We start from the raw sequence: 23629 nt of genomic DNA, 5'->3' as shown, positions 1-23629 counted from the left end.
ATGTGCTTTTACTTTGAGCATCTTAAATCCGAGCTGAGTTGCCGAACATACGAAGGATGGCTTCGCTTTATTGGTGGGTCGATGAGGGGAGGATGGCAGGATCAACAAGACAGATGCGTATATAAACAAATACTTTCGCCATTTTTGCCGTCGTTATCAATCAAAGAATCAATCGTACAACTTCCAATATGAAAGATAATAGCATTCCTCTTTATGCGTCGCCTCAGTTGGGCCAGACTGTTACCTCCTACGCGGAGCAATACTCAACAGCGCTGCCCAAGTACATCAGCGATTATCATGCCGAGATTTCTGCTAATCGCGAAGACTCCAACTATATGAGCTCTGTCTTCCAGTCCCAGTTTAACAAATTTCTCGTCAAGTCCACTGGCACCAAGAGAGGTAAGTGGGTAAAGATACAAGTCTTGACCTGGCTCAACAGTTAAGGAACAGTAACTGACAAATGTGCCAATAGTCCTTGAAATAGGTGCCTACATTGGATTCTCTGCCCTTGTCTGGGCTGATGCCGTTGGCCCAGATGGACTTGTCACGGGGTTGGAATATGAGTCTGAGTATGCCGACTTGTCTAAGAAAGCCTTTGAGGCGAACGAAGTGAAGAACGCAGAGATCATTGTTGGCCCTGCTTCTGAATCGTAAGTTGCTACAAGAGTGTAGCCTGCACCGAGATTCTAACGCCTTTGAATAGTCTACCTAAAATCAATCCTTCTGAGCCATATGACCTTGTCTTTATAGATGCGGACAAGACCGGGTATCCTGGATATTTGAGACAGCTTCTCGAACTGTCGAAGCCCGGCAACTCCAACAGACTTCTTCGCCCGGGAGCACTCATTGTCTCGGATAACGTCCTGCGTCGAGGTTTGGTCGCTGATGATAAGGCACTCGGCGACGACAAGCTTGAGGGAGACCAGCTGAAAAATATCTTGGCCATTCGTGAGTTCAATGAGATGGCACTGAACAGCCCTCGACTCGAGACGTTTCTTCTTCCCCTGTGGGACGGTGTCAACATTTCACGTTTGATCGATTAAGTCAAAGCTAGTATGCATCACTTTGTAGCGAATATGATAGTTGATAGTATATGCATTGTATTAAGTTTAAATAAATGACAAAAGTAAAGATTCAATGTGACATACGCCACGCTGGTATCGCCTCTATTAAGACTCCGTCTGAATAGATAAATTCGTGATCTCATATTTCAATAAAGCCCTGGGGTATTGGTATGTTCCAATCGTCGTAATTAGTCCACCTCTTTCTGTTGACAAGTGAATATTTGGTTGTGTAGTCAGCATCATTGCTGATGTTCAGTTGTTTAGTAGCGGGTAGGAGAAGAGTTGTAAGCCTCCATCTTCTTCTGCTCACGGCTCTTCTTGCGGCGGCCAGAGCAGCAGGTGATAAAGACAGCGACTGTGCCGATGAGGCAAAGAATGGCAGCGGCAAGAACGAGCCAGATACCGACAGACCAGCTGGCAGTGGCATTGGTGTCGCGGTTGACGCGTCGTCGGATGATGGAGAAGCCAGCAAAGTCACAAGCCAAAGCGATGATGGTGACAATGAAGGCAGCGACGGAGACGAGAGTTGACATAAGAGAGCCAAAGATGCCGGCACCGATGGCCAGAAGGAAAGCAATGAAGCAGAGTCCAGCAGCGATAGGGTGAAGAACCATGACATATGTCATGGCCTTGGCAGTGTTGGAACTAATATCGGACATGCCGGTTCCTGGGAGAGCATCGGCGGGATCATAGCCGATGTGTGAGCTTGTGCAGCGATCACTATAAGTTTGTTAGTTGGTGAAGTTATCTTTGAGGGAAAGAGAGTGACTTACCTCTGGCCGCTTCGCAGCAGACAATAACCAAATGTACCAAAATTGACGCCGTCTCCTTGGGATCGAACCTTGAGGAGGGCGATATGATTGACCACAGGAGCGGTAATGCTCACAACAATGAGCATAATTGTTGCTGCCAGAAGAAAGAAGGCACCGACATGGTGGATGAATCTTCCGAGACCCATTTTGGCGTAGTGGTATAAGTGAGAGGTGGATGTGGTGGTGGTTTGTATGTATGGCTTGTAATAGATATACAAGTCGAGGCTTGATATCAATGTCCAAATGCGATCTTGTTGTCTGTCTGTCTGTGCTAATACGAAAATTTCAAAGAAACCCGAGGAAGAAGATGCAGATATATAGCTGTACAGATTACCGTCGTTTCAGGGTCATGATGCCATCCATGCCAGGAACCAACACTTGGACACGGCACAGATGCAGCCAGAAGCTGCGACTTTTGGGTGAGACGTCATCACCAAGCCTTGTTCCAGCGCTCGTACGTGCCGAAATCCGCCATGACCAGAGCCAAGCCTTGCTAATTGACGGTACAGCTTCCTCGTCGCAAGATGCCGATTCTACTACCCAGTGACGTAAAGTTAAGTGGCTTTGGTCGAATCGTGGCTCATCTGCCAGGATGTGGGCCGCCCCAAAATTCTTGTTTTGGGGTCTTCTCCCTCGGGATCGATCATGACCCTGCATTTCGGGCCAGATGAGACGAGACTAGGATCCTTGCTTGATTACTTTTTTGCTGTAAAGTGGTTAAAGTAGTTGTTCCTCCTCTTCCAAGGGCCAACGTCACACTCATCTTGGCAATTGACTTTGAATGATTCAGAGGAATTGACCAACGGGTAGAACGTCCAAACTAAGAATTCCCTTCCTCGAAAGCTGCGTCAGACTTCTTGGTCTAAACCGTGTGGAACCATCTTTATTATTAGCAAAGGTTCCTTGTTGTAGAGTATATTCGTGGCAGAAACGGGGTCTTCTTGTGCGCTGTATTTTGCGATAAACGGCCATGATCCGCGCTGCTTCAGAAAAGTGATTGATTCTCAACATGGCTGAGTCAATAAGGTGGGAACACTAGCGATGTGTTGCGCAAGTGCCGACTAAGCCATAGACTCAGGGCTAACATCTTGAGGTCTTGGCTCGCATAAATGGTATTACGCGGCTCCCTCTCTTGGTGGTGTTGTTCAGACGTTATTTGGCCTTCAAGTTTATTGTTCGTCGTTTTGGGCTCTCGGTTGAATTTTCCGACATAGCATCGGCCGGCTTCTCTATCGAAGTCTCCGTCTTCTCTTCTGCTGCCTTTCCAGGCGAGGCCTCTACCATCTTCTCTTTCGTAGCAGTTTCTGCAGTGTCCTCGGTCGAAGACTCCAAAGAGGCAGCCGAAGAGGTAACCTCCTGTTGACCATGGGTCGCCTTTGATTTGGCAGCGGGATCTTTTATCTTGCTTGGGAGCCAATTGCGCATTTGCTCTCTTTCAAATCTCTTGTTGTCTGCTACTTCTTGCTGCCCCAAGTCAACATCCCAGTGCCTCAAGCCAATGGCTGCTATGCTGTCAGGAAGAGAGCGCTCTAGAGTTCTCGATGCGAACGTTGGTGATTTGACAACAAACTCCGGCCATGGTCTGGTCAATGGTGAGTTTTTGGCGCTTTGCTCATGTCTATACGTGAGAGTCTCCGAGATTTCAACAAGAAATTCTGAATTCTGTTCTTTCGAGGAGTCCTGCTTCTGGAATTCTGCTTTCAAGCCATCCATCTTTACAACGGATATTGGCTCCGTGCTGGACCTAGGGACAGTGATGTTAAGCGGGCTGGAAGAAATAGCTTTGGCGGCATCTTGGCTTTCTTTCATTAAAGATATGAAGATGGAACCCAAGACGTTGCTGGAGCTTTGACCCTGCAATATAATGTGATCAGCGATTTCCCCCAGCATCTCTATATTAGCTCAATAATCATACCGGTAACCATTTAAAAGACTCGACTGGGCCATGTTGTTCAAGCGCTTTCAGAATTGAGCGCCTCTCAGTGAAGTTGACAGGTGCAGGCCAGACCCAAAGATACAAAGACCGCGCTTGTAGCTCGGATCTCTGGACTTTCGTTGATGAAGAACGAACGGTATGCTCTGAGGCTTGAGAAGCAGCACGTACCGCAGTGCGGGAGAGGTTGCCAGAGGAAGCCATTGCTCCCGTCGTGAAGTCGAGGTGAGAAGTCGTAGGTATAGATAATTGCTCCGCCCAAATCTTTGAGCTCCCGCCCTGTAGCGCTAAAGGCACTGTAGGTTCTGACCTAGCGAGCCCGACCAGGGGTCCTCCACTATCGGCTCTGGTGGGGCCGGGCCATGCAGTACAGCTACTGCATCTAATGTTGACTTTCCAACCTCCAACCATTTTGAATCTTGAACTAATTGACTGTTTGGCTATAACTTCTTCATCCCAAATACTTCACTGATAGTAGCCATTGAATTTACGCTATATCTAAGACACCCACTTTTGTCAACCAACAATCATCTTTCATCTATCAAACACGTCGCGATTTGAGCCCTCACAAAGAGGGCATTGATATCTTCACAATGGCGACACCAACAGCCATGAAGCACGCTTCGCAACAGGGCCGCACTCCCTCGCAACTCGCCGCCGCGACTCCTCCCGTATCGACTCCGTTCTCGAACCCCGCTCACGCTGCCTTCTCCCCCCGAGGTCCGAAATCTTCGCCGCAGCAGTTCAAGAAGTCGCCTGCCACATCATCGCTGATGGCGCATATATCAAATGTCCCCCTGAACTTTGACAGTCCTTCTACTGCTGCGGCCATGGGCGCTCTTGGTATCACAGGTGGTCTTGATGTGAATCTGAACAACGTCGACGTTGGTAATCTGAGTGGGCTGCCGTCCCTCGTGAACGAGGACGACAAGCTTAAACGGTTGGAGACGATTATTGCGACTTTAGATGTATGGATGTTCTATTCCACACATCCTCTTGCCTTGCTAACTCGGTGCAGAAAAAGAAGGGACTTGTAAGCGAGGCAGGTCTGGAGCGTCTGGCGCAGCGCATAGGACTCGACTGCCTCTCAGAAGACACCACAGCACCTGATGGCCGAAAACAAAGAACTCTCGTCATAGCAGGCTCGGCCATTCAACTTGACATTATCTTGGACAATAATATTGTCGAGAATATTTCATTGGCATTTCCAGAATCTGCTGCGTCGGTTACCAAACACGTTGGCCGAGCAAGTGAGATTCTTCTGAAAGACCTGCAACTTCGTCCAAACCAGAGCCCATTGACGAAAACGCTCGATGATTTCGCGAACAACCTTGAACGATTAGCCGTCTTGGATAAACTCAGCATCGTCCCAGGTCTCGATTGCCATGAAGCATTGGCAGGCATCTATGCTAGCCTGGAGAGACTGCATCAGTGGGATGTCGCCAAGCTCCGCGAAGAACCAGGAATGAGTGACAAATCAGATGGTGCTTTATCCATGGCAGCAATGTGCACACGCCACGGCTTCCCCGTTATGCACTCAAAAGACCGAGTAGGACTGGCATTACAATATTGGAAGGTTCTCCGTCATATTCAGCCAACGAATGAGCAGATGGCTTCATTTACTGCATCTCGAGAACAAGTCTGGTCCCTTCTTATCGGATGTGCTCCGATAATCGACGAGGTGATGCCTGTGCGAGTCTCTGAGAACTGGCTTTCCAAGGACGTCATAAAGTCGGAGCCTTCCATTGACCCCAAGCAGCCAAATCTGGATTGGCAAGAACCCGACAACGTTGTGCTCCCACCCTCGGAAGAGAATAAGAATGCCGGAATGGAGATGCTTCAGCCAGACCTATCCACAGCGAGGGTACCGCAAGTCATGTTCATCGCTACTTTTGACCCGCCAATCATCATGTCTCACAACGACTGGACACATCTATACAATATCGTCAACATCAAGGCGCCCCAACTTTACGGATACGTGCCGACCTTTGACAGTCTACTCTTCCCTATTCCTCCAGGGAGTGCCCAGGATCCTAGCGAGCTCCGTGCAATCTCTCGCCAACGCGATGTCCGAATTTTCGATAAAAATCAGAAGCCGGCCCTTAAACCTCACCGCAACACCCTGTACATCTATAAGCAAGTTTACTCGCACAGGGTTACCGAGATCCCATTCTCTCACCCCCAGCAGCTTATTTATATGCTTCCACTACTCCGACAGTATGCCTTCCTCGCAACTTTACTTGAGAACAGCTTTGGATCGGAGACAAAGGAGGCCGTACCACTGCCCAAGCGAGGAGATGCCGCGGTGCAGCAACCCAAGTCAAATGTTACTACTCGGGATGAGCTAGCTGATTTCATGAAAACAGCTTCTGTGTCTGATGAGACCGTGACTCCCGACTCCTCAGAGTTAAAACTCGACGTTACTTTATGGGTTCATCCAATGCCCCATTTGCAGGTTGTCTTCCCCTTCAAGAACTCAATCGCCAATATCACATTGAAGATCCTGGAGGATGGGGTTGTTGATGTTGCCGAAGAGAACGTCCTTCCTCGTACTGAGGACAATGCACAGGGCAAGAGGCTTACGCGAGCGGACTTGGGTAAAGTGCTGGAACATATGGAGGACCTGTGCAAATGGGCAGAATGGATTCGTACAAGACTCACATGATGGGCTTAAACTAGACGCGGTGCCCAAGACGAAGGATGTAGTTGAATGATACCCCGAAAAATGATCTCCGGAGAACGAGGAACGAGAATAAATTTGATAAAGCACTCTATTGCCACCGCCTTTTTTATAACCATAATGCATCGATTGGGCTCAATAGTAACGCACAATGAACTCAAGGTCTCGGGGTATGTTCTTATGCTTCGATATAAGGCCTCAGTGTCGCCTTAGCCTGCCGCTCCGTCTTACCCTCTTCTTTGATCTTCTTCACTCGAATCATTTTATCGTCTGAAGTTGCAATAGCGTAGCTACCGTCGCCTTGGTCTGACACAATAGCTTTGAATACTCCTGATCCTTGACCTTCCACAAAGCGAACTGCGGCACCATTACCCTTGAAACCGCCAGGAGCTATGGCCTCGGCATCTGAGAAAATCAGGCGCCTGGTCTCTCCCTTCTTGTTAATGGCTTCTGTCCAAAGCGACTTCACGACTCGTACCCTTCGTGCAATGTCATTCGCAGTCCAGCTCGACCACTTGATGTGTCCATCGGCTTTGCTGACCTTTGGTGCATGAGTGAGCTGCCCTTGGTCGAGCTCTTCACCCTTCCATTCTTTATTTTGGTGCGGTGGTTTGTAAAGGCCATCTCTTAAGCCCTGCACCAACATCTGCGCTCCAATTGGAGCAAGGAGATCTGTGAGTTCTTTGACGGTGCAATCAGGCGGTACTGGTATTCCCGGACGTGGCGTTTGAGATAGCACTGTTCCATGATCAAACGCTTTGTCGTCTAGTGTTTGTAGTGAAACACCAACATGAGTGTCTCCTCTTAATATCGCATGGTGGATTGGTGCAGGTCCACGTAGGCTGCTGCAATTAGTTTCTCGATTTCCGGTAGTACTGTACTAAGACTTACTCGGGGAGTAGTGAAGGGTGCACATTAAGACCACCGTACTTAGCCGATCTCAAGATCCTTGGCGGTACAAAAAGCCCAAAAGACACTGCAATCACAAGATTTGTTCCGCTAGGCAGCTAGAGAGTTTCAGTAACTAATTCATGCCATTCAATCCAGGGGGCAGAGCTTACATCCCACCTCGTAAATGTGCCTTGTTCATGTATATTCAACCCCAAATCTTCTGCTAGAACCTTGCAAGGTACTGCTTTGCATTAGTCTCCTGCCATTGAACTTAGGCAACCGGTCGACTTGCCTTGATTCAAATGTTGGAATCCTCTTCCTGTGCGTTTTGGCGGTAGAGCCATAACCTCCAGCGACTCAATCAGTCCCTTGTTTCGAGTGTGCTCGTCATGAACAGCTCTAAGAGATGCACAGCTAAACTCATCAGAGCCGCAGAAGAGAATGCGTAAAGGATCTGATGAGCGACGTGGTGTACTTTGAGAGAAGCATCGTCGCCGTTGGGGAATATTCCGCCCGAGCAACGACCTGGATTTGTTGAGATTTGATAACATCATGACTATTCACACATGATAGATCCCTAAATCGTCAAGTAAACCTATACGATTAGGTTTGTTACTGAGTTGATGTCAAATTGTCAATGAAGAAGCTCATCGATTGGCTGTCATTATATATTTTCCGTTTATTGCATTCCTCGGCTATCTGCATTTCACTTTGATCCTGAGCCTGTATATGATTTCGAGATTGTTCAACACTTGGAATACATCAATGGAGCACTCAGGTTTATCATCAATATCAGAGACTATCCAAATAAATCGCTTCAAACACAGTCATATGTTGTCCAGCATACAAGTGTGTATTCCAGGTATTTCCTCCAGGATGGGTCTCAAGAGCATCAAGAGCGTCAAGATATCTTTTATTAGTGCAGCAAACGACAGATACTTCGGAAACTCTTCTGACTTGTTGTTTTGTGATCATTGATGGAACATGTACGTGATATATATAACGCCATACTACAAGTTGAAGACTAGGCATTGTATGCGCCAGGACACTTGCTTAACTTAATCAACAAACAAGGCCAGAGCTGATGATTCTTCGCCATTGTATGATTAAATAAAATATTTCTTGAATGTATAGAGCCACTATGTAGAGAGTAAACCGTGGGTTTTATTTCACACTGGCGATTTCCCCCAAAGTGATGCAGCATCACAGGTCGTTCCGTCATCGGCCTGGACATCTCCATCTCAGTCCATCCTAACTTTATACTTTAATCTAGATAGATACTGGGTTTAAAAGAGGTCATTAACGGCCTTATCGGCATCCTTCTGGATCAACTCAACCATGCCCTAGGTTGAAGTATTAGCTTCTGGTCAATGGCACTATCGAAATTCACAAACCTTGGGCATGATAGGCTTGCCATCTTCACCCTTGACGTAGCGGAAAGGCATCTCAGTGCTCTCATGCTCGTTAAACTTGAGCTCGGGGTAGTCCAGGTAGGGAACCTGGTCGAGGGGTACTAATATATGGTAAGCTTCAGGTTGCAGGGGTAATGTATAAGTATAACAAACCCTTGTCTTGAACGACGATACGGGTAACTCGCACGGCAGTATCCGTTGTCATCTGCTTGGGACCAAGTCTGCGGCCCTCAAAGCCCTTCTTTCGGAGCTCTGAGGTACGGTCTATTTTGCCAGTCAGTTGGAATAGTGAGCGCTACGCCACAATAAACACATACCTCGTGGGGGGTCATCGCCTATTGATTGCATATGAACATTAGCATGAATCATCCATTGCTTTTGATCCCTGGTTTTTTGAACGTACCGAGGATACCACCAAACAAGAAGGCTTCAAAGGTCTCGCCATCCTCGGGAGAAAGGTCCTTGGCGGCAGAAGGATCAAGCAGGCAAACTTTGGACTTGTTGGCAGCATAAAGCTCCTCAACACCACGCTGCTCAGCAGTGAAGGCGGGGTTGCTGGCGAGATCTGTTGGAACCTGGAAAGTAGGAGGCAGACTAGAGAGAATGAAAGATCCCTGAGTAGCCTGCGTCTCGCGAGCAATGGCGAGATACTCAAGCTCTGACCAGGGGCCTAACTCAGGGTCGAGATGCTCGACAATAAAAGTCTTGCCGGAAGCTGCCATTTTTTTCTTTGTTCTGGGATGAGGGGCAACGTTGGTTTGTATCAGTGCGGCGAGTGCACTAGGCAAGTCTTGGTGATGAATATCAAAGTATCGAATTTTCTTTCTTTGATATCGAAAATGATACAAGTTCACTTTTGGTTACCTTATGTGAGGCTTTACAAAAGAGTGTGTGGTGATGACGTTGATTGGCTGGATGGAAGAGAGGGTTTTAAAAATTCCTACCCATTAATTTAGCATCCAGTCTTGAAGCAATGGATCTAATGATTGTCAGTGGATGTTCAGTTTCCCATTCCGTTCAATCAACAAATATGAGATACGAATTAATTCAATAATTGCGTGAATAATCAACAGGATGATTGGAATTATAAATATCAATCAATTCTTCATCTCACAGTATGAAATCATCATGGCTGAAATCTTGATAGTATTGTATGGCAATGCATATGCTTCGAAGCTGGTTCCTATTGATAACCAAATAGCAACAGCGCCACTTTAGTCCAATAAAGCCAAGACAAACATCCATACCTAAAGGATCAGAAGAGGACACAAAATAACAAACAATTGAATATTTACTAGTATAAACATTTCCGTGTTTGAGATACATATATATGATACTCGGCGCGAAACTGGTTAAAGATTCGGCTTTAACAACTCCGAGAAACAACCCAAAACAGGAGATTGCTATCAGTGGAACAAGACCCCTGAGGCGGAAGAATTACAGCGGGCACACTGGATACTCGAATACTGCAACCAGGATAAAGCGCCAAGCCACAGCTGCGACCAGCATCAGAGGTCCTGCCGCCACTAATACTACAGCGGAAGCTACCACCTGGCCCCCACTAGAACCCGGGGTCCCGAGGCCACCTCATCTCTCCTAAGACTGTCCAGTTAGTCAGTCCCTTTATCTCCATTTCAAGAACCGACCTGGCTCTTCATTCATTCCAGTCGCAACTCTGTTTGCTCATGTCTTCGTCGTCAGGCAGGGCATTCATTTCTTCCCTTTTCTGATTTTTGTTGGATTCTTCTTCACTGAACATTGTGGTTTCTATCAAGTGTCCCTTCATCTTCGCCCGCGGCGTCTTTCGTCCGCAACGCTATCCATCATGGCTTTTATATCGATGATCCCGTCTCCGAGACGATGGGTCGCTCTACTCTCCTTCACCCTTGCGCCAGCTCTGGCCACTGCCGCCAATGCTGCGACTACAACAAAAGCTGCGGCTGCCGATTACTATGTTCGCGATCTTCCAGGTCTGCCCACCGACGGGCCCAAAGTCAACATGCATGCTGGGTAAGTCAGCTTGTTTCCTCCCTGTGCTTTGACCCGCTGACGCGTCTGTCTGCATCACAGCCATATCGAAGTTACCCCTGATACGCATGGAAACCTATTCTTCTGGCATTTCGAGAATCAACATATCGCCGATAAACAGCGAACCGTCATTTGGATCAATGGTGGACCAGGTTGCAGTTCCGAAGATGGCTCCATGATGGAAATCGGTCCTTATCGCCTGAAGGATCAAGACCATTTGGTATACAACAATGGCTCCTGGAACGAGTTCGCCAACCTTCTTTTCGTTGACAACCCCGTCGGCACGGGCTTCAGCTCCGTCGATACCAACAACTATATTCACGAGCTCAAGGAGATGGCCGACCAATTCGTCATCTTCCTTGAGAAGTGGTTTGATCTCTTTCCTCAATACGATCGCGATGACGTGAGTATAACTTAATCTTACGAGAATGTTAGGATGCTAAGACTATCCAGATCTACATCGCAGGCGAGTCCTATGCTGGACAACACATCCCTTACATCGCCAGGGCAATTCTCGATCGCAACAAGAAGGACCCCAAAACCGCATGGAACCTGAAGGGACTCTTAATCGGCAACGGCTGGATCTCTCCAGCCGAACAGTATCCCGCTTACATCACGTATGGAGTTGAGAAAGGCCTTATCGAGAAGGACTCCGACAACCACAAGAAGCTCCAGGCCGATTGGCGCAGCTGTGAAAAGATGATGGCTTCGGACGCTGGTCATGTGGATTATGGAGAGTGCGAGTCTATTCTCTCCAATATGCTCAAGTTGACCAAGAAGGGCGACGGCGACAACGCATGCATCAACATGTACGATGTACGACTCAAGGACTCCTACCCTAGCTGTGGTATGAACTGGCCTCCGGATTTGGTGCACCTGACCCCCTACCTGAGGAAGCCTGAGGTGACTAGCGCTCTCCATGTCGATGGCGTGAAGAAGTCTGTCGGATGGACAGAGTGCAACGGTGCTGTTGGAGGCGCCTTCCACGCAAGGAACTCGAAGCCCGCCGTTGAGCTTCTTCCCAAGCTTCTTAAGGAAGTTCCCATCATGCTTTTCTCTGGAGCCGAGGACCTCATCTGCAATCACATTGGAACTGAGAACATGATTAACAAGATGGAATGGAACGGTGGAAAGGGTTTCGAGGTGACGCCTGGTAACTGGGCTCCTCGACGTGATTGGGAGTTTGAGGGCGAGACAGCTGGTTTCTGGCAAGAGGCTCGAAACCTGACCTACGTTCTTTTCTATAACTCCTCGCACATGGTTCCTTTTGATCTCCCTCGCCGGAGCCGAGACATGCTGGATCGCTTTATGGGTGTCGATATCAGCAGTGTTGGTGGCGATCCTGCCGACAGCCGCATTGATGGCGAGAAGGGACCTGAGACCAGTGTTGGCAATGCCAAGAACACCACCCAGACTGCTGATCAAGAACACCAGAAGCAGGTGGATGAAGCGAAGTGGGCGGCTTACTATAAGTCTGGTGAGATTGTTCTGGTCATTGTTGTCATTGGCGCTATCGCTTGGGGATACTGGATCTGGCGCGAACGTCGCAAGGGTGCTGCGTACTCTGTTCTCGCTGATCATGATCTTTCTCGGCGCTCCAACGGTAACCGAGCAAAGTCGCAACCCGGTGATCTTGAGTCCGCCGCTTTTGATGAAAGCGAGCTTGACGACTTGCATGTGACAACGCCGGGCACCAGTACAAGCGCCAGGTTCCCAAGAAACCAAGACGGCAGCGAGAAGTTCATCACCAAGTACGCCGAATAGATACGACCAATATATGATATATACTTGAGCTTGCCGTTACTTGGAACACTTCACTATATGTGTACACTTAGTTGGCGTTGAGGTTTCTGTTTACTTTGCATAGGGCAATTTTGTCATGCCACCAGTGGAAAGTTTGGCGTTCTGTTTAGATAAACGTTAAATAAAATCATGTCTTTATCGTCATCTATGTTGGTCCGATACCACGCCGACAACTCCATATCTAGATCAAGAGCGCTCCGTATAAAATCTGCTGTTTACTCCCTGGCTTTGTGATGTTGAAGCCTTTGTATCCTATCCCGTGGCCCAAAAATAACCAAACCACCCAGTAATGTTTGTATATACGCCTGTAGTGCTGCGCCGTCGTCCATGAAAAGAAAAGGAAAGAATCGATCCAAAGTTTTACAGTTGCACATCGTTGTTGAGCAACCGAACCTCTTCACCGGGCTTGAAAGGTGGAAGTCCGATATAAGGACATCCGTCGCATCGGAAAGCGTCGCCAAGTGAGCAGTTGCCGCATGAGCCAACCTTGCCTTGAACTGTAAAATCGATCTCAGCCAGATCGTCGGTTGCTAGCTTGATACTCTCGAGTTGCTTGTCGGCTGTGGCACGCTTGTCGGCGTCCTCGGCGGCGAGACGCTCGGCAAGACCGCAAGTACAGTCCTTGCAAGCACGACGACGCTTGCCAGCCTTGGGTTGACATTCAGCAGCTAGGACAATGTTAATGATGCTTCATTCCTTGTGTCTCAAGGTAAAACTTACGGATTTCAATAGGGCGGGCAAGGTCCTCCTCGGTCATGAGAGTATCCTCGTCAATGAGCTCGTCATCGTCAAGGTCATCTTCGAGATCAATGAAGCCAACACCAGCAGGGACCACAGGCTTGGGGGCAGCCTCCACAGGCTTCCTCTTAAGGTTGAGCGGAACAGAACCATCTGCCAAAGGAGCGGGCTGCGTCTTCTTCTTGCCAAACTTCAGTGTGACAGCTCCATCGTTATCGCCATAATCGGGCTTCTCGAAACCGCCCTGCGACGAGACGAGGCCAGCCAAGACTGCTTCCTTCGCCAAACTTGGTTCCTCCAAAGTGTTGCCATTCTGAGATTGCAGACGACCGCTGGGCTTCAGAGAATCGGCAACGGGGCCTAGAACTGTTCGGTTCATCAAGCCGAGGGACTCGTCCAACTTGGAAGACGCATCGGAGAGGACGAGGACGAGGTCGTAGGTTGAAGCAGGCAAATTGACCAATCCCACAGATAGGCGGTCCAGCATCTGGAGATCGGTGATAGAGCGGTCATAGTCGGCTAGGACAGTTGAGAGGGCATCCGCGTTGGCAGCAAGAGAGGGAGGTGCCAGAAGAAGGGTTCGCTTGGGTGGCGATGTAGACTGAACAGACTTTGTGACGGGCATGACGAAGTCGTCGCTGTTATCGATCACGAGAGTCGCGGGCGCCATTGTTGTGTAGTATCACGAATAATGAAAAGAAAATCAACGAGGCTTAGGGAGCGGAAAAAAAAAAAAAAGGTTGTATGAGGAGAAGGACTGGACGTTTTAAAGATATGATGGCAACGTTAGGCTCTGACTTTTGACTCTCGTAGTGCGTGCCGAATCAATTAGTCAAATACAAACGGCAGCTCCGTGCGACACTAAGATTGGACTGTGCGATCTACGCCAACATACAGGGTATCGTACCGTGTGGTCTGATTATCAGATGGACGGTATTACATCTGATATCAGGATTGCGGGGTCACTTTCTGCTTTTCCACGGCGGGGGTTTCGATTCCATTTCTCTCGAAATCAAGGGCCCTTATTCCGACTGCGGAGACGCGGAGCACACCCGCACCGCATTGCATCTCCTCATGGGTTTCTAAACCATGCGGTCATGGTAAAGATGCAGGGCAAGTAGCTGATAAGTTGATAACGAAGCAACCTCTAAGAATTAGTATCTCCTTAGTAGCAGTCGCTCTCCCCGGAGATGCAAGAAACTCATAGTCTCGAATTAACCAAATGTTGCATGTCAACCGTATGACTCGGCCCTTCCGGCCCTTGCTATGATTTCCATGTCCCTATTTTTTTCTGTCGTTCTGTCCTATGCCATCACATTTGTTTCGGCTGACATATGATCATTGGTAATCTAACCAAGGAGCCCAGGTGGGGGACGGGTTACAACTTACCCACGGCTCGGGTTCTGTACTGTACGGGTCGGATACAGATGCCGGCGATATCGGACCAATCCGACGAAGACGATTGCTCGCTGAGCTCTAATATGCGTGATAGCGATAGGTTGGCTTTTGTCACTCCTGTCTGCTGGCTTTGTAAGTGATCTCGTGAGCGGAAATCTCCGCCGGCAGCGCCGCGATCCCGGTCCCAAGCTTCTGGCCAGTGTTCCATGTGCGTTTGTGGGGATGGCTTTCCGGGCGGGTGGGTGTCAGAAGAATTGTCCTCTTAAGTTAGGCTACAGAAATAAAGTAGTCTAATTGCTAGTCTAAGCTTGCATAGGAAGACAAAATTATTTCCTCTCTTATGCTCCTGGGGGCCATTTCTTCTGACACCCTGAGGCCGGGGTAAGGAGTGAATGCCGTTGTCGTTCTGTGGTTGGTTGATTTTGCTTAGCACAGTAACTGAAGCTTGTCAGATTGCCGTTTGGCTGGTGACGATCTGTATTCTGGTGTTGCACTAGAACATTGACAGAACCTACTCCTCTAGTCAAACAGAGTCTGACGTAACACCCTTGCTTGTCAATTTTCTAATAATGGATTGCTTAGCTAGGCAGATTTGCGTTAAGTGTGCGTCTGAGATGGAGTTGCTCTATACTCTTCTCTCTCTAATAGGCTGCCCGGCCACATGCATACCAGAGTGCCTTAGATATATAACACGGGTGTAACAAGACTTAAATATCCTATCTTTTTTGAGGCCGTGGCTGTACACATTCCGTACTTCGAATTACATAGCTAAGCAGAAGCTCAGTAGATGAAAATAGACGCCTTCTATCATAAGATTCTACTAATCTATGCAGGTACTTGTGATTACATTGGTAGAAGTGCAGGGTGTGTACAGTCGGACACTCACGAATTGCTTGATGAGATATGTTGCAGTTTTGAATTGAATTTGATTGATATTATAACGTATTTGATAGTATCTTGTTTCTTGAGAAGAATTGGGGCAAGTTGCCTCAAGACCGCCTGCAAGCAAAGCATAAGATCGATTTAACCAAGCCAGTATCATCACCATCATCAACACATAATTCACCTGTCTTCTTTTTCTTTTAACTAACCTCATTCTCTCTTGCTGTCCGTTTGCTCGAGGTCTGTGCTTTCTTCTGTTACCATCTCCTCTGGTGCCTGCCGTGCCTGCACTGCAATGAAGTGACTGCCGGCTGCTGGCAGCTGTCACCAGCCGACTGCCTTCACTCCTTCCTGCCTTGACCGTCAAAATCAAACGCGCGCTTGCTCTCCAGGCAGTCACTCCAGGCAAGAGTGATTCACTGCCCGTGTTTCCTTCTTTATATTTCCCTGCCTTTCTACCCCTCTCTCCTCCTCCTTTCTCTTCATCCTCTCCCTCTCCTCAACTGCACACTTCTCTTCCTCAACATCTCACACTGCATCAAGCGGACTCGCCTTGCTTTGAGTGCCCCCGTGGAGAGATACTCGGAAGAAGCTGCATCACTTCCTTTTGTTACCTGCCTATCATAATCAACCGCCCGAGATTCCTCCTACAACTTCACAATTCCATTCACCCCTAACAAATCAATCATGAGTGACTGGGGCAACGAACAAGTTGACGGTGCTGAGGGTCACGGAGATGGCCAGCCCGGCGGTGATGACAAGTGCTTTGGTTGTGGTGAAACTGGGTAAGTGGTTGATACTTACTTGAGGAGCAAACATCATCTAACACCTCATAGCCACCGTCGTGCCGAGTGTCCCAACCCCCAGGAGATGACCTGCCGCTACTGCAAGAAGGAAGGTCATATGCGCAAGGATTGTCCTGATGCACCGCCCATGATCTGCGAAAACTGTGGTGAAGAAGGCCACTTCCGAAAGCACTGTGAGAAGCCTCGCAAGGTCAATCGTGATCACATTGCCGACGTCGACCCCGACGTTGCCTGGCAGAAAATCAAGCAGTCAGTCAGTGAGAAAGATGTCGACGATGCCAAAGAAGCCGTCAATGAGTATATCAAGGCCATGGATGGCGACATCACCTACAAGGAGCTTCAGGAATCCCTGATCGAGCAAGGCATTGGTCTCTGGCTCGTTCCTACTGAGCGAACTCTCATCCAGGTTTTTACCAACATGGATCTCCAGGGCAACATTGACAAGAAATACACTGTTTCTTACCGCTTTGCCGAGAAGCCCGACCGTCCCCGGGAGATGGAAGGTTGGCCCAAGGATCGGGAGGAACTCCTTGAGCGCTTGAACGATGCTGGCGAGATTGTGGACCGCGGTGTTCCCCTTTGCACCAACTGCAAGGAACTCGGGCATACCTCCAAGTTTTGCACTCAGGAGAAGGCAGAACGCGACGCACCTAAGATATCTTGCTTCAACTGTGGCGCTGATGGACATCGTGTCCGTGACTGTAAGTTAGACCTATTGACCTTCTAACCATCCAGTAGAGCTGACAGATCTTAGGTCCTGAGCCTCGAGTGGACAAGAACGCGTGCAAGAACTGCGGGTTAGTATAGCATACAAATCGCTTCATACCTTATAGCAACTGACTGGAATAGACAATCTGGGCATAGGGCTGCCGACTGTGAGGAGCCCCCCAACCCTGCCAACGTTGAGTGTCGCAAGTGCAACGAAGGTATGTTCATACTGAGTATATATCCACTGGCTATTTTCTAACAGTTGTAGTCGGACATTTTGCCAAGGATTGCCCTCAGGGCGGCGGCCGGGCCTGCCGCAACTGCGGTCAGGAGGGACACATTTCCAAAGAATGTGACCAACCTCGAGACATGTCTACCGTGACCTGCCGCAACTGTGACCAGCAGGGCCATTTCAGCAAGGAGTGTCCTCTTCCCCGGGATTGTAAGTTATCTTTGATTCACGCTATCGGGTTTATAGCTAATTGTGCTACAGGGAGCAAGGTCCAGTGCTCCAACTGCCAGGAGTATGGCCACACCAAGGTCCGATGCAAGGCCCCTCCGGTTGAGGAGGCCGATGCCTTCGGTGATGGTGATGGCGGATGGGGGGGTGATGATGGGGCCGTGGTCGCTCAGACCGCTGGCGGCGACGACGATGGTTGGTAAATTCGAGACATGTTCATGAAGTAGACTCAATATAGCCGCAACGCCGTACGATGTGAACTCCTGCTCTCATGCAATTTTGTGAAAGAAACGAACTACACATAAACCACACATGCCCGTAAGAACCTTTCAAAGGCCTAGAACGAACCGGTAATGAAGTAAGTAAGCGTTGAGGGAGAAAAAGGCGCATCATCTTGTCTCGTCTCGTCATCATTATCATAGGCTGAAGGATAAAAGTAATGCAAAAAAGCAGAGGGTATCAAGCCGATTCGTTTCGTTCCAACTCCCAGAATGTAACCCTTCACCCGCCTCCTTCAGGCAGAATGTTCCCTAAGCTCCTTAGAACCTCAATGACCGGCATATCCCTTGTTCCTGCGCTTGCCTTTTCCCTTTCCTCACGTTGTCGAAGCCGTAGAGCGCTGACACTGAGGACCTTATCCGCTTCCTTGCCTGCAATCAGAACCCGCTGCTCAAGCTTGTGGACGTTATCAGCGAGTTGGTCGACCTGGAACTCAAGCGTTGAGTGAATAGTTCGTAATCGCGATTCTGTTTGTGACCGAACTGCTTCGAACGAGGCTTTCTCATCCGCGAGGAATCCTCGAATTTTCCCTTCATCAGGATCTAGAAGATCAAAATCGGGCAACACAATGGGCCCTGTCTCCTCTTCGGAGAAAAGAGACGGTTGTTCAGGCGGTGGTTTTCGTATTGCCTGCCACGCCTTCTTCTCCTCTTGTAGTCTATGAAAGTCAGTGTGTTGGTCCATGCTTGGTTGTCATATGTATGGCGTACCTTTTGATATTTATCTCAAGCTGGGCCATCTTCTCATCCAGTTCCAAGTTTCTGGGGTTAGGTTTCGTCACTACAGGGGCTTTGGGCGCGTCATCATCCTCTCTACTGAACCAGTCTGAGAACTCAGATCGAGCCGCGAAGTCTTTTAACAACTGGTCTTGAATGGCACGAGCTGTTCGCAGTCAGTGTTGGGGTTCACAGCGAGGAATAAGCAACAAGGCCAACTTACCACCAAGAATAGCATTAGAATTCGGTGTGCCATGGCGAGGCTTCCCTGACAATGCACGCTCGCCACACCAGGTCAATAGTTGCTTCATACGTCTAGGTTCTGTCAAACCCTCGGCCTCAATATGCTTATAAAAGTCCGCCGGGTTGACTTCTCGGTGGGGTATCGCTGTTTGGCCGCCCTCGATCAATGAGCTCGCCCTTCGTCCTCGGTTACCCAAGCTACTTCGTCGGTTGGAGTTGCCGCCCTTCTTGCGCATTTCTTTGTTTCTGTTAATGATGGGCGTGTCGCTCATTGGCAGCGCAATTGTGGCAGATTGCACAGGCGGTGCTCGTTCGGGTGACTTGTCCCAGTCTGGGGGCGGTTTAGTCGATTTGGCGCGACTTCGGGATTTCTTAGACGCTCCATTGACGCGAGAAGTCGTTGCCGCTGGAGGCTGTGGTGCTGTTTCTGGTTGAGGCTCAGGTGCGGGTTCTAATGCTGGAGCTGGCACTGTTTGAGCGATTTCCGCCTCCAATTTCTCTGATCGTCGCGTGCTTCTCCTCGTTGTTTGTTTCTTAGTCGCTTTGGGTGGTGGCTCATCTGGCCCGTCTACGCTCGCTTTTTGCCTGTTACTCTTCCTTGTTGCAGGCTTCGTAGTCGCATTAGGTTCGATCTCTGTGGGCTCTTCTTCTGGGATCGTTCCATTGGTTTTCGAGCTCTTAACAACGCGTGACTTTGCTGCAGGACGTCCCCTCGAAGATTTCTTGACTGGCTCGGCCTTTGGTTCATGCTCTGGTTCTGGCTCCTTGTCCGTCTTGACCCTCTTGGATTTTCGCACAAATGCAAAATCATCATCATGCTCAAAATCCGTCGCCGCTGTTCGTTTTCCGCCGTCAGCGCGTCGCCCTTCCCGGATACCTTCGCCGTCGTCATCAATCCACTTACCAGCGAGACGCTTGCTCAACCGTCGCCCGTGCTCGTTGCTCATGCTAATAACTTGAAGCGGCCGCCGAGTCGTCACCAGAGTCGTCATGGGTGGCACATTCGGGACCGTTGGCGATACGATTCAAAATTCCCGGGGTCGTGATGGCGGGAAGTCGCTGGTGTAGTGGAGGTGCTGAAACTGTCGGCCGGGGTCCAAGAGGCGCGTCGCGTCGCGATGCACGTGTTTCGGGTGACTGAAAATGCTGGGGAAAGACGCTCAAAGACTATGGCAATGCAATTTACGATGGCTCCTCCGGGTTACGATTTGATCGATGAAGGATTGCGGTTCGCGACGTGGTTGTGATGGTTTAAGCGCATCGCCTTGTTTACATGAGGGATGATTTACCCATACGACACTAAGCCTGTTTTAGCGATTTCCAGCTACCGCCCCACCTCAAAACCTCCTCTTGTTCTCACCAAGAACCAGGCCCTGCAAATATCGTCAATGCCGACCCTGACGGAGTCTAAGACAAATCCTAGCAAGCCTTTTCCTCTATTAAACTAGACAGCTTCAACGTGAAAACGAATCAGTCAACTAGCACTTTATCACCAACGTTTTATGGTGGGGCTCTCTGGATTTATTTTAACCAACATGTCACAAAGGATATCAGTTATCAATATATATGTAAACATAGTCACGCGAAAAACACACTATTCTGAGGCACTTAAGTTATCACTAATTTGTGCATATCGTATTTCATAGTGCAACTATCGTCATTCAAACCAGGTAGCTTTTTGTTGCCTGCAGCTACTTACAAAAATCGCAAAACCAATAACACCAAAGACGTTCATCTCCTAGGATCGATCCGCATGCTCAAAACGCCCCTCCAGGCACCAAAAACAGTCCGCCTGGCCAAACACCTTTTTGAAGTGCGCGTTCCGTGTGCCTTGCCAGAAAAGATACTTACGTACAAGTTAAAAATTGTAATGGCGCCGCCTCTACTAAGAAACACCCAGCAGGGAGGCGTCCTTGCTCAACAAGTGTCAAGTTGACTGTAAGCAAACCCAACAAACTCTTGATTTCAGACATCGTCCCCGTCTGAAAATTGCCTTTGATCAAATGTTATACAGCCCAAACATGAAGTGAAGATATGAGCTGGCAGGCCCCGGAACGGCAAATCCTGCAACCCTGTGTATATGCGTATAATAATGTATGCCGGAAAGGCTAATCGTCTCGTGGTTAGAGAAGAAAGGGATCGTCAAGTCCCTCTATCATGAGGCTTGGTGAAGACATATCTGTTTCCACCTTAATTTGTTGACTTGGCTGGGGCTTCATCTCGTTCTATGAGAATCGCCTCTGAACACCCTGTCCAGCCATGACTTGCTGGTTGGGCATGGGTGCTGCCATGCCATAAGGGTTCATTTGGGGGTTGAAGGGCTCTACAACCTGCGACATAAATGCACCGTGGATTCCCTGTTGTTGGGTAACCGGGCAGTCCTTATGAGCAAGAAGAAGGGTCTTCAGGTTGACAACTTCCTCCCTTAGCTGGGTAATCTGTTGCGTGAGAGCATCGTTTTCCGTGCTGAACATCTCAACCTTGGTCTGAAGGTTGGCCAGCCACTGCTTCTTTCTTTGACGACACTTCAAAGCCGCGACACTAATACGAATTAATAAACATTGTCAAATAGCAGGATGGAGAATACATACCGGTTGCGCTCGAGAAAGTTCTTACGCTTCTCTTCATCAGTCATCTTGGACTTTGAGCCACCATCTTCGTACTTCATCTTGTCCTCATCGTCAGACATGTCCATATCCATAGACATAGCGCTGTTGATCTTTGACTTTTTGTTGGCAGGTCCCTTAGATGGAAGTTCATCAGCCTTCCTTCGACCGTTGGTCGCAGGAGGGTTTTTCTTGCCACGGCCTCGAGTGTTAGGACGAGCCTGCTCACTCTCATCCGACATCATACTACCCTCGCTCATACCACGAGCAGAGCCAACGGAACCACCGTTAACGCTTGACATTTGTGGCGAAGTGTTCATATTCTGTGGTGCAACAGGGGCAGGATGGGCGTGGCCAGGAGCACCTGATGTCACGGCAAATTGGTTCGCGTTCTGAGCACCGTTTCTACCCTGGGCCAGCATAAACAGGCCGTTTGCAGCGTCGTTATCGTGCGGGTCGAAGGGGCCCGACGCAGGCTTAGCTTCGGACTTGGTATTAGAAACACCGTTGGGCATTTCCTGGGGTTGAGAAGTAACAGAAGGCTGCTGAGGTGGCTGTTGGGGTTGGGGGGCTGATTGTGCCTGGGATCGTGGGGCAGCGCCGTTCTGATCGCGTTTCGCGGCAGCGCTGATAGCAGTTCGATGGAAATCGAGCGTGCTTGGTGTCGCTCCTCCACTGGCAAGCTGAGCAAAGAGTGCTTGGGAATTAGGACTTGGGGCAGGGAACATAGAACCACTACCACCTGGTGTTAAACCCGTCCTCAATGAGGACTCGTTAGGAGTGGGAAATCCGCCACGTAGATGATGTGTGTCGCCAAAGTAATCGTTCGCCGGACCAGAAAGCATTGCAGGGCTTAAAGGACCAGTACGCAATGAGCCACCTCCCCAGTTGAAGGGTGTCGCGTTGCTACCGGGCAGTAGTGAAGATGGTGATGTCAATGCAGCAACTGAAGGCAGCTTTGTTCCTCCTGGTGTCTCTGGAGCGCCCCCGAAGGACTGCTCAAATGGATTGGGCTCCAGACTGAGTGATCCGCCGGCCTGGACCGCGAAGTAGTCAGGAGTGTTGCCTTGTTGTTGGCCGGGTCGAGGAGGAGGCGCAAGGGGTTTGGCTTGTTCGGCATTGGCAGCCTCTGTTTTGACGGGCGGATCGGCTGCCTTCGCGTCGGTCGTGGTATCTGCAGCAGGGCGAGATGTGAGCAAGTGTTACAGACAGATTGACGCAAAAGGCATTAGGTTGACAATGACGGAGGACAAGGGACGGAGAAGTAAAGCGATGACGAAAGAGGATGAAGAAGAAGATAGGATATGGATGTTAAGACTGATGACGAGTATACGTCATAATAGCGGAAACGGAAAAGGTATGTGGAAGAGATGAAGTCGATAGTATGCTGCAGGGAGAGGAATGGAATTGGAGTACGGGAAAGCAAGAACATACCAGGTCGAGGAGGAGAGCTGTTGGACTGCTTGGGGGACTTCGACTCACCTCCAGCAGAGGCTTCAGTTGTAGTCCCCATGATGACGATGATGTATTATATTCTGGGGCGGGCGGCAAGGTTGATAGTATTGGACTGGACTGGACGTGTGGGGTGGGTGGCAGTAAGAGCAGCAAAGGATGGAGGAAGACGAAAAAGTCAAATGAGGTCAGAGGCGAGGAAGAAACAGAAAAGCAGCGCGGCAGCCGTCTGCGACTCTTACTACAGGACGGGACGGTTTAAGAGATAGACCGGGGGCGAAGACTGTTTTTCGACAAGTCAACAGCGCGAACAGCGCTCAGCATACGCTCCGAAACCTCTCCAGCCAAGAGAATGCGCCCTAAGCCTTGATGCTTGAGCGCGCGGATATGTATTTGGGGAAATTGCTTGAGACTCGAGACAATCGAAGCAGATGTGGTCAAGAGGCGCGCGTCTCTCAGACAGTTAAGAGACAAACTAAGCGAAAGATGGGTTGAGAATTAGGGGATATCGAAAGACAGGCACAAACGCGAAAAAAGACGTTTGCAGTGGAGTTGAGGCTCGTGCCTATCGAAAAGTAAAAAGGATATGATAGCCTCAGATGGACATTCGCGCTGTGTCTAGAATATCGACAAAGCGGGCGTTGCTTTGCTTGCGGGATTGCGTCGATGGACGAGGATTGTGAAAGGATTAGATTGAGAAAAGACGTCAGAGATGACG

The 23629-nt window shown here is 49.2% G+C and overlaps 12 protein-coding genes across 12 annotated transcripts; 5 read left to right on the top strand and 7 right to left on the bottom strand.

Moving 5' to 3' along the window:
- The first annotated feature begins 134 nt into the window (after window positions 1-134).
- On the top strand, window positions 135-1091 carry B0J16DRAFT_335394 (S-adenosyl-L-methionine-dependent methyltransferase). The gene is made up of 3 exons (XM_046127072.1): window positions 135-399; window positions 473-650; window positions 704-1091. Exons 1-3 carry the CDS (start codon window positions 189-191, stop codon window positions 1041-1043), a joined length of 729 nt encoding a protein of 242 aa, XP_045987413.1. The 5' UTR covers window positions 135-188; the 3' UTR covers window positions 1044-1091.
- Window positions 1092-1174: 83 nt separating this feature from the next.
- B0J16DRAFT_80890 (actin cortical patch SUR7/pH-response regulator pali) lies at window positions 1175-2114 on the bottom strand. The gene is made up of 2 exons (XM_046134496.1): window positions 1838-2114; window positions 1175-1784 (listed from the first exon to the last, which is right to left on the bottom strand). Exons 1-2 carry the CDS (start codon window positions 2020-2022, stop codon window positions 1325-1327), a joined length of 645 nt encoding a protein of 214 aa, XP_045987412.1. The 5' UTR covers window positions 2023-2114; the 3' UTR covers window positions 1175-1324.
- Window positions 2115-3028: 914 nt separating this feature from the next.
- B0J16DRAFT_381379 (uncharacterized protein) lies at window positions 3029-4013 on the bottom strand (the record flags this gene model as incomplete). The annotated part of the gene is made up of 2 exons (XM_046131155.1): window positions 3029-3730; window positions 3792-4013. 2 exons carry the CDS (start codon window positions 4011-4013, stop codon window positions 3029-3031), a joined length of 924 nt encoding a protein of 307 aa, XP_045987411.1.
- Window positions 4014-4218: 205 nt separating this feature from the next.
- B0J16DRAFT_412086 (mediator of RNA polymerase II transcription subunit 1-domain-containing protein) lies at window positions 4219-6560 on the top strand. The gene is made up of 2 exons (XM_046133270.1): window positions 4219-4777; window positions 4828-6560. Exons 1-2 carry the CDS (start codon window positions 4403-4405, stop codon window positions 6472-6474), a joined length of 2022 nt encoding a protein of 673 aa, XP_045987410.1. The 5' UTR covers window positions 4219-4402; the 3' UTR covers window positions 6475-6560.
- Window position 6561: 1 nt separating this feature from the next.
- On the bottom strand, window positions 6562-8003 carry B0J16DRAFT_335391 (formyl transferase). Its single transcript, XM_046127071.1, has 4 exons — window positions 7673-8003; window positions 7551-7621; window positions 7381-7496; window positions 6562-7331 (listed from the first exon to the last, which is right to left on the bottom strand). The coding sequence occupies exons 1-4, from the start codon at window positions 7932-7934 to the stop codon at window positions 6668-6670; spliced, it is 1113 nt and encodes a 370-aa protein (XP_045987409.1). The 5' UTR covers window positions 7935-8003; the 3' UTR covers window positions 6562-6667.
- A 438-nt stretch (window positions 8004-8441) lies between these two features.
- Window positions 8442-9861, bottom strand: B0J16DRAFT_335389 (SAM-dependent RNA methyltransferase). The gene is made up of 5 exons (XM_046127070.1): window positions 9196-9861; window positions 9110-9127; window positions 8946-9056; window positions 8775-8893; window positions 8442-8723 (listed from the first exon to the last, which is right to left on the bottom strand). Exons 1-5 carry the CDS (start codon window positions 9512-9514, stop codon window positions 8667-8669), a joined length of 624 nt encoding a protein of 207 aa, XP_045987408.1. The 5' UTR covers window positions 9515-9861; the 3' UTR covers window positions 8442-8666.
- A 548-nt stretch (window positions 9862-10409) lies between these two features.
- Window positions 10410-12752, top strand: B0J16DRAFT_301166 (Alpha/Beta hydrolase protein). Its single transcript, XM_046124580.1, has 3 exons — window positions 10410-10802; window positions 10863-11223; window positions 11274-12752. The coding sequence occupies exons 1-3, from the start codon at window positions 10618-10620 to the stop codon at window positions 12582-12584; spliced, it is 1857 nt and encodes a 618-aa protein (XP_045987407.1). The 5' UTR covers window positions 10410-10617; the 3' UTR covers window positions 12585-12752.
- A 1-nt stretch (window position 12753) lies between these two features.
- B0J16DRAFT_335387 (cytokine-induced anti-apoptosis inhibitor 1, Fe-S biogenesis-domain-containing protein) lies at window positions 12754-14099 on the bottom strand. Its single transcript, XM_046127069.1, has 2 exons — window positions 13344-14099; window positions 12754-13291 (listed from the first exon to the last, which is right to left on the bottom strand). The coding sequence occupies exons 1-2, from the start codon at window positions 14029-14031 to the stop codon at window positions 12984-12986; spliced, it is 996 nt and encodes a 331-aa protein (XP_045987406.1). The 5' UTR covers window positions 14032-14099; the 3' UTR covers window positions 12754-12983.
- Window positions 14100-16390: 2291 nt separating this feature from the next.
- Window positions 16391-17349, top strand: B0J16DRAFT_80824 (uncharacterized protein). The gene has a single exon (XM_046134494.1). The coding sequence runs from the start codon at window positions 16512-16514 to the stop codon at window positions 17172-17174; it is 663 nt and encodes a 220-aa protein (XP_045987405.1). The 5' UTR covers window positions 16391-16511; the 3' UTR covers window positions 17175-17349.
- On the top strand, window positions 17325-17936 carry B0J16DRAFT_80835 (uncharacterized protein). The gene is made up of 2 exons (XM_046134495.1): window positions 17325-17373; window positions 17424-17936. Exon 2 carries the CDS (start codon window positions 17525-17527, stop codon window positions 17816-17818), a length of 294 nt encoding a protein of 97 aa, XP_045987404.1. The 5' UTR covers window positions 17325-17373; window positions 17424-17524; the 3' UTR covers window positions 17819-17936.
- Window positions 17937-17967: 31 nt separating this feature from the next.
- On the bottom strand, window positions 17968-20097 carry B0J16DRAFT_80812 (Mis12-Mtw1 protein family-domain-containing protein). The gene is made up of 4 exons (XM_046134493.1): window positions 19758-20097; window positions 18834-19688; window positions 18605-18776; window positions 17968-18552 (listed from the first exon to the last, which is right to left on the bottom strand). The coding sequence occupies exons 1-4, from the start codon at window positions 19843-19845 to the stop codon at window positions 18117-18119; spliced, it is 1551 nt and encodes a 516-aa protein (XP_045987403.1). The 5' UTR covers window positions 19846-20097; the 3' UTR covers window positions 17968-18116.
- A 981-nt stretch (window positions 20098-21078) lies between these two features.
- Window positions 21079-22972, bottom strand: B0J16DRAFT_381372 (bZIP transcription factor; the record flags this gene model as incomplete). Its single annotated transcript, XM_046131154.1, has 3 exons — window positions 21079-21394; window positions 21445-22633; window positions 22894-22972. 3 exons carry the CDS (start codon window positions 22970-22972, stop codon window positions 21079-21081), a joined length of 1584 nt encoding a protein of 527 aa, XP_045987402.1.
- Between the last annotated feature and the right edge of the window lie 657 nt (window positions 22973-23629).

Source organism: Fusarium flagelliforme, assembly GCF_020744385.1.
Source record: "Fusarium flagelliforme strain FIESC 12 MPI-CAGE-AA-0113 chromosome Unknown B0J16scaffold_2, whole genome shotgun sequence".
Lineage (NCBI taxonomy): Eukaryota > Fungi > Ascomycota > Sordariomycetes > Hypocreales > Nectriaceae > Fusarium > Fusarium flagelliforme.
This window is presented reverse-complemented; position numbering and strand designations above follow the sequence as displayed.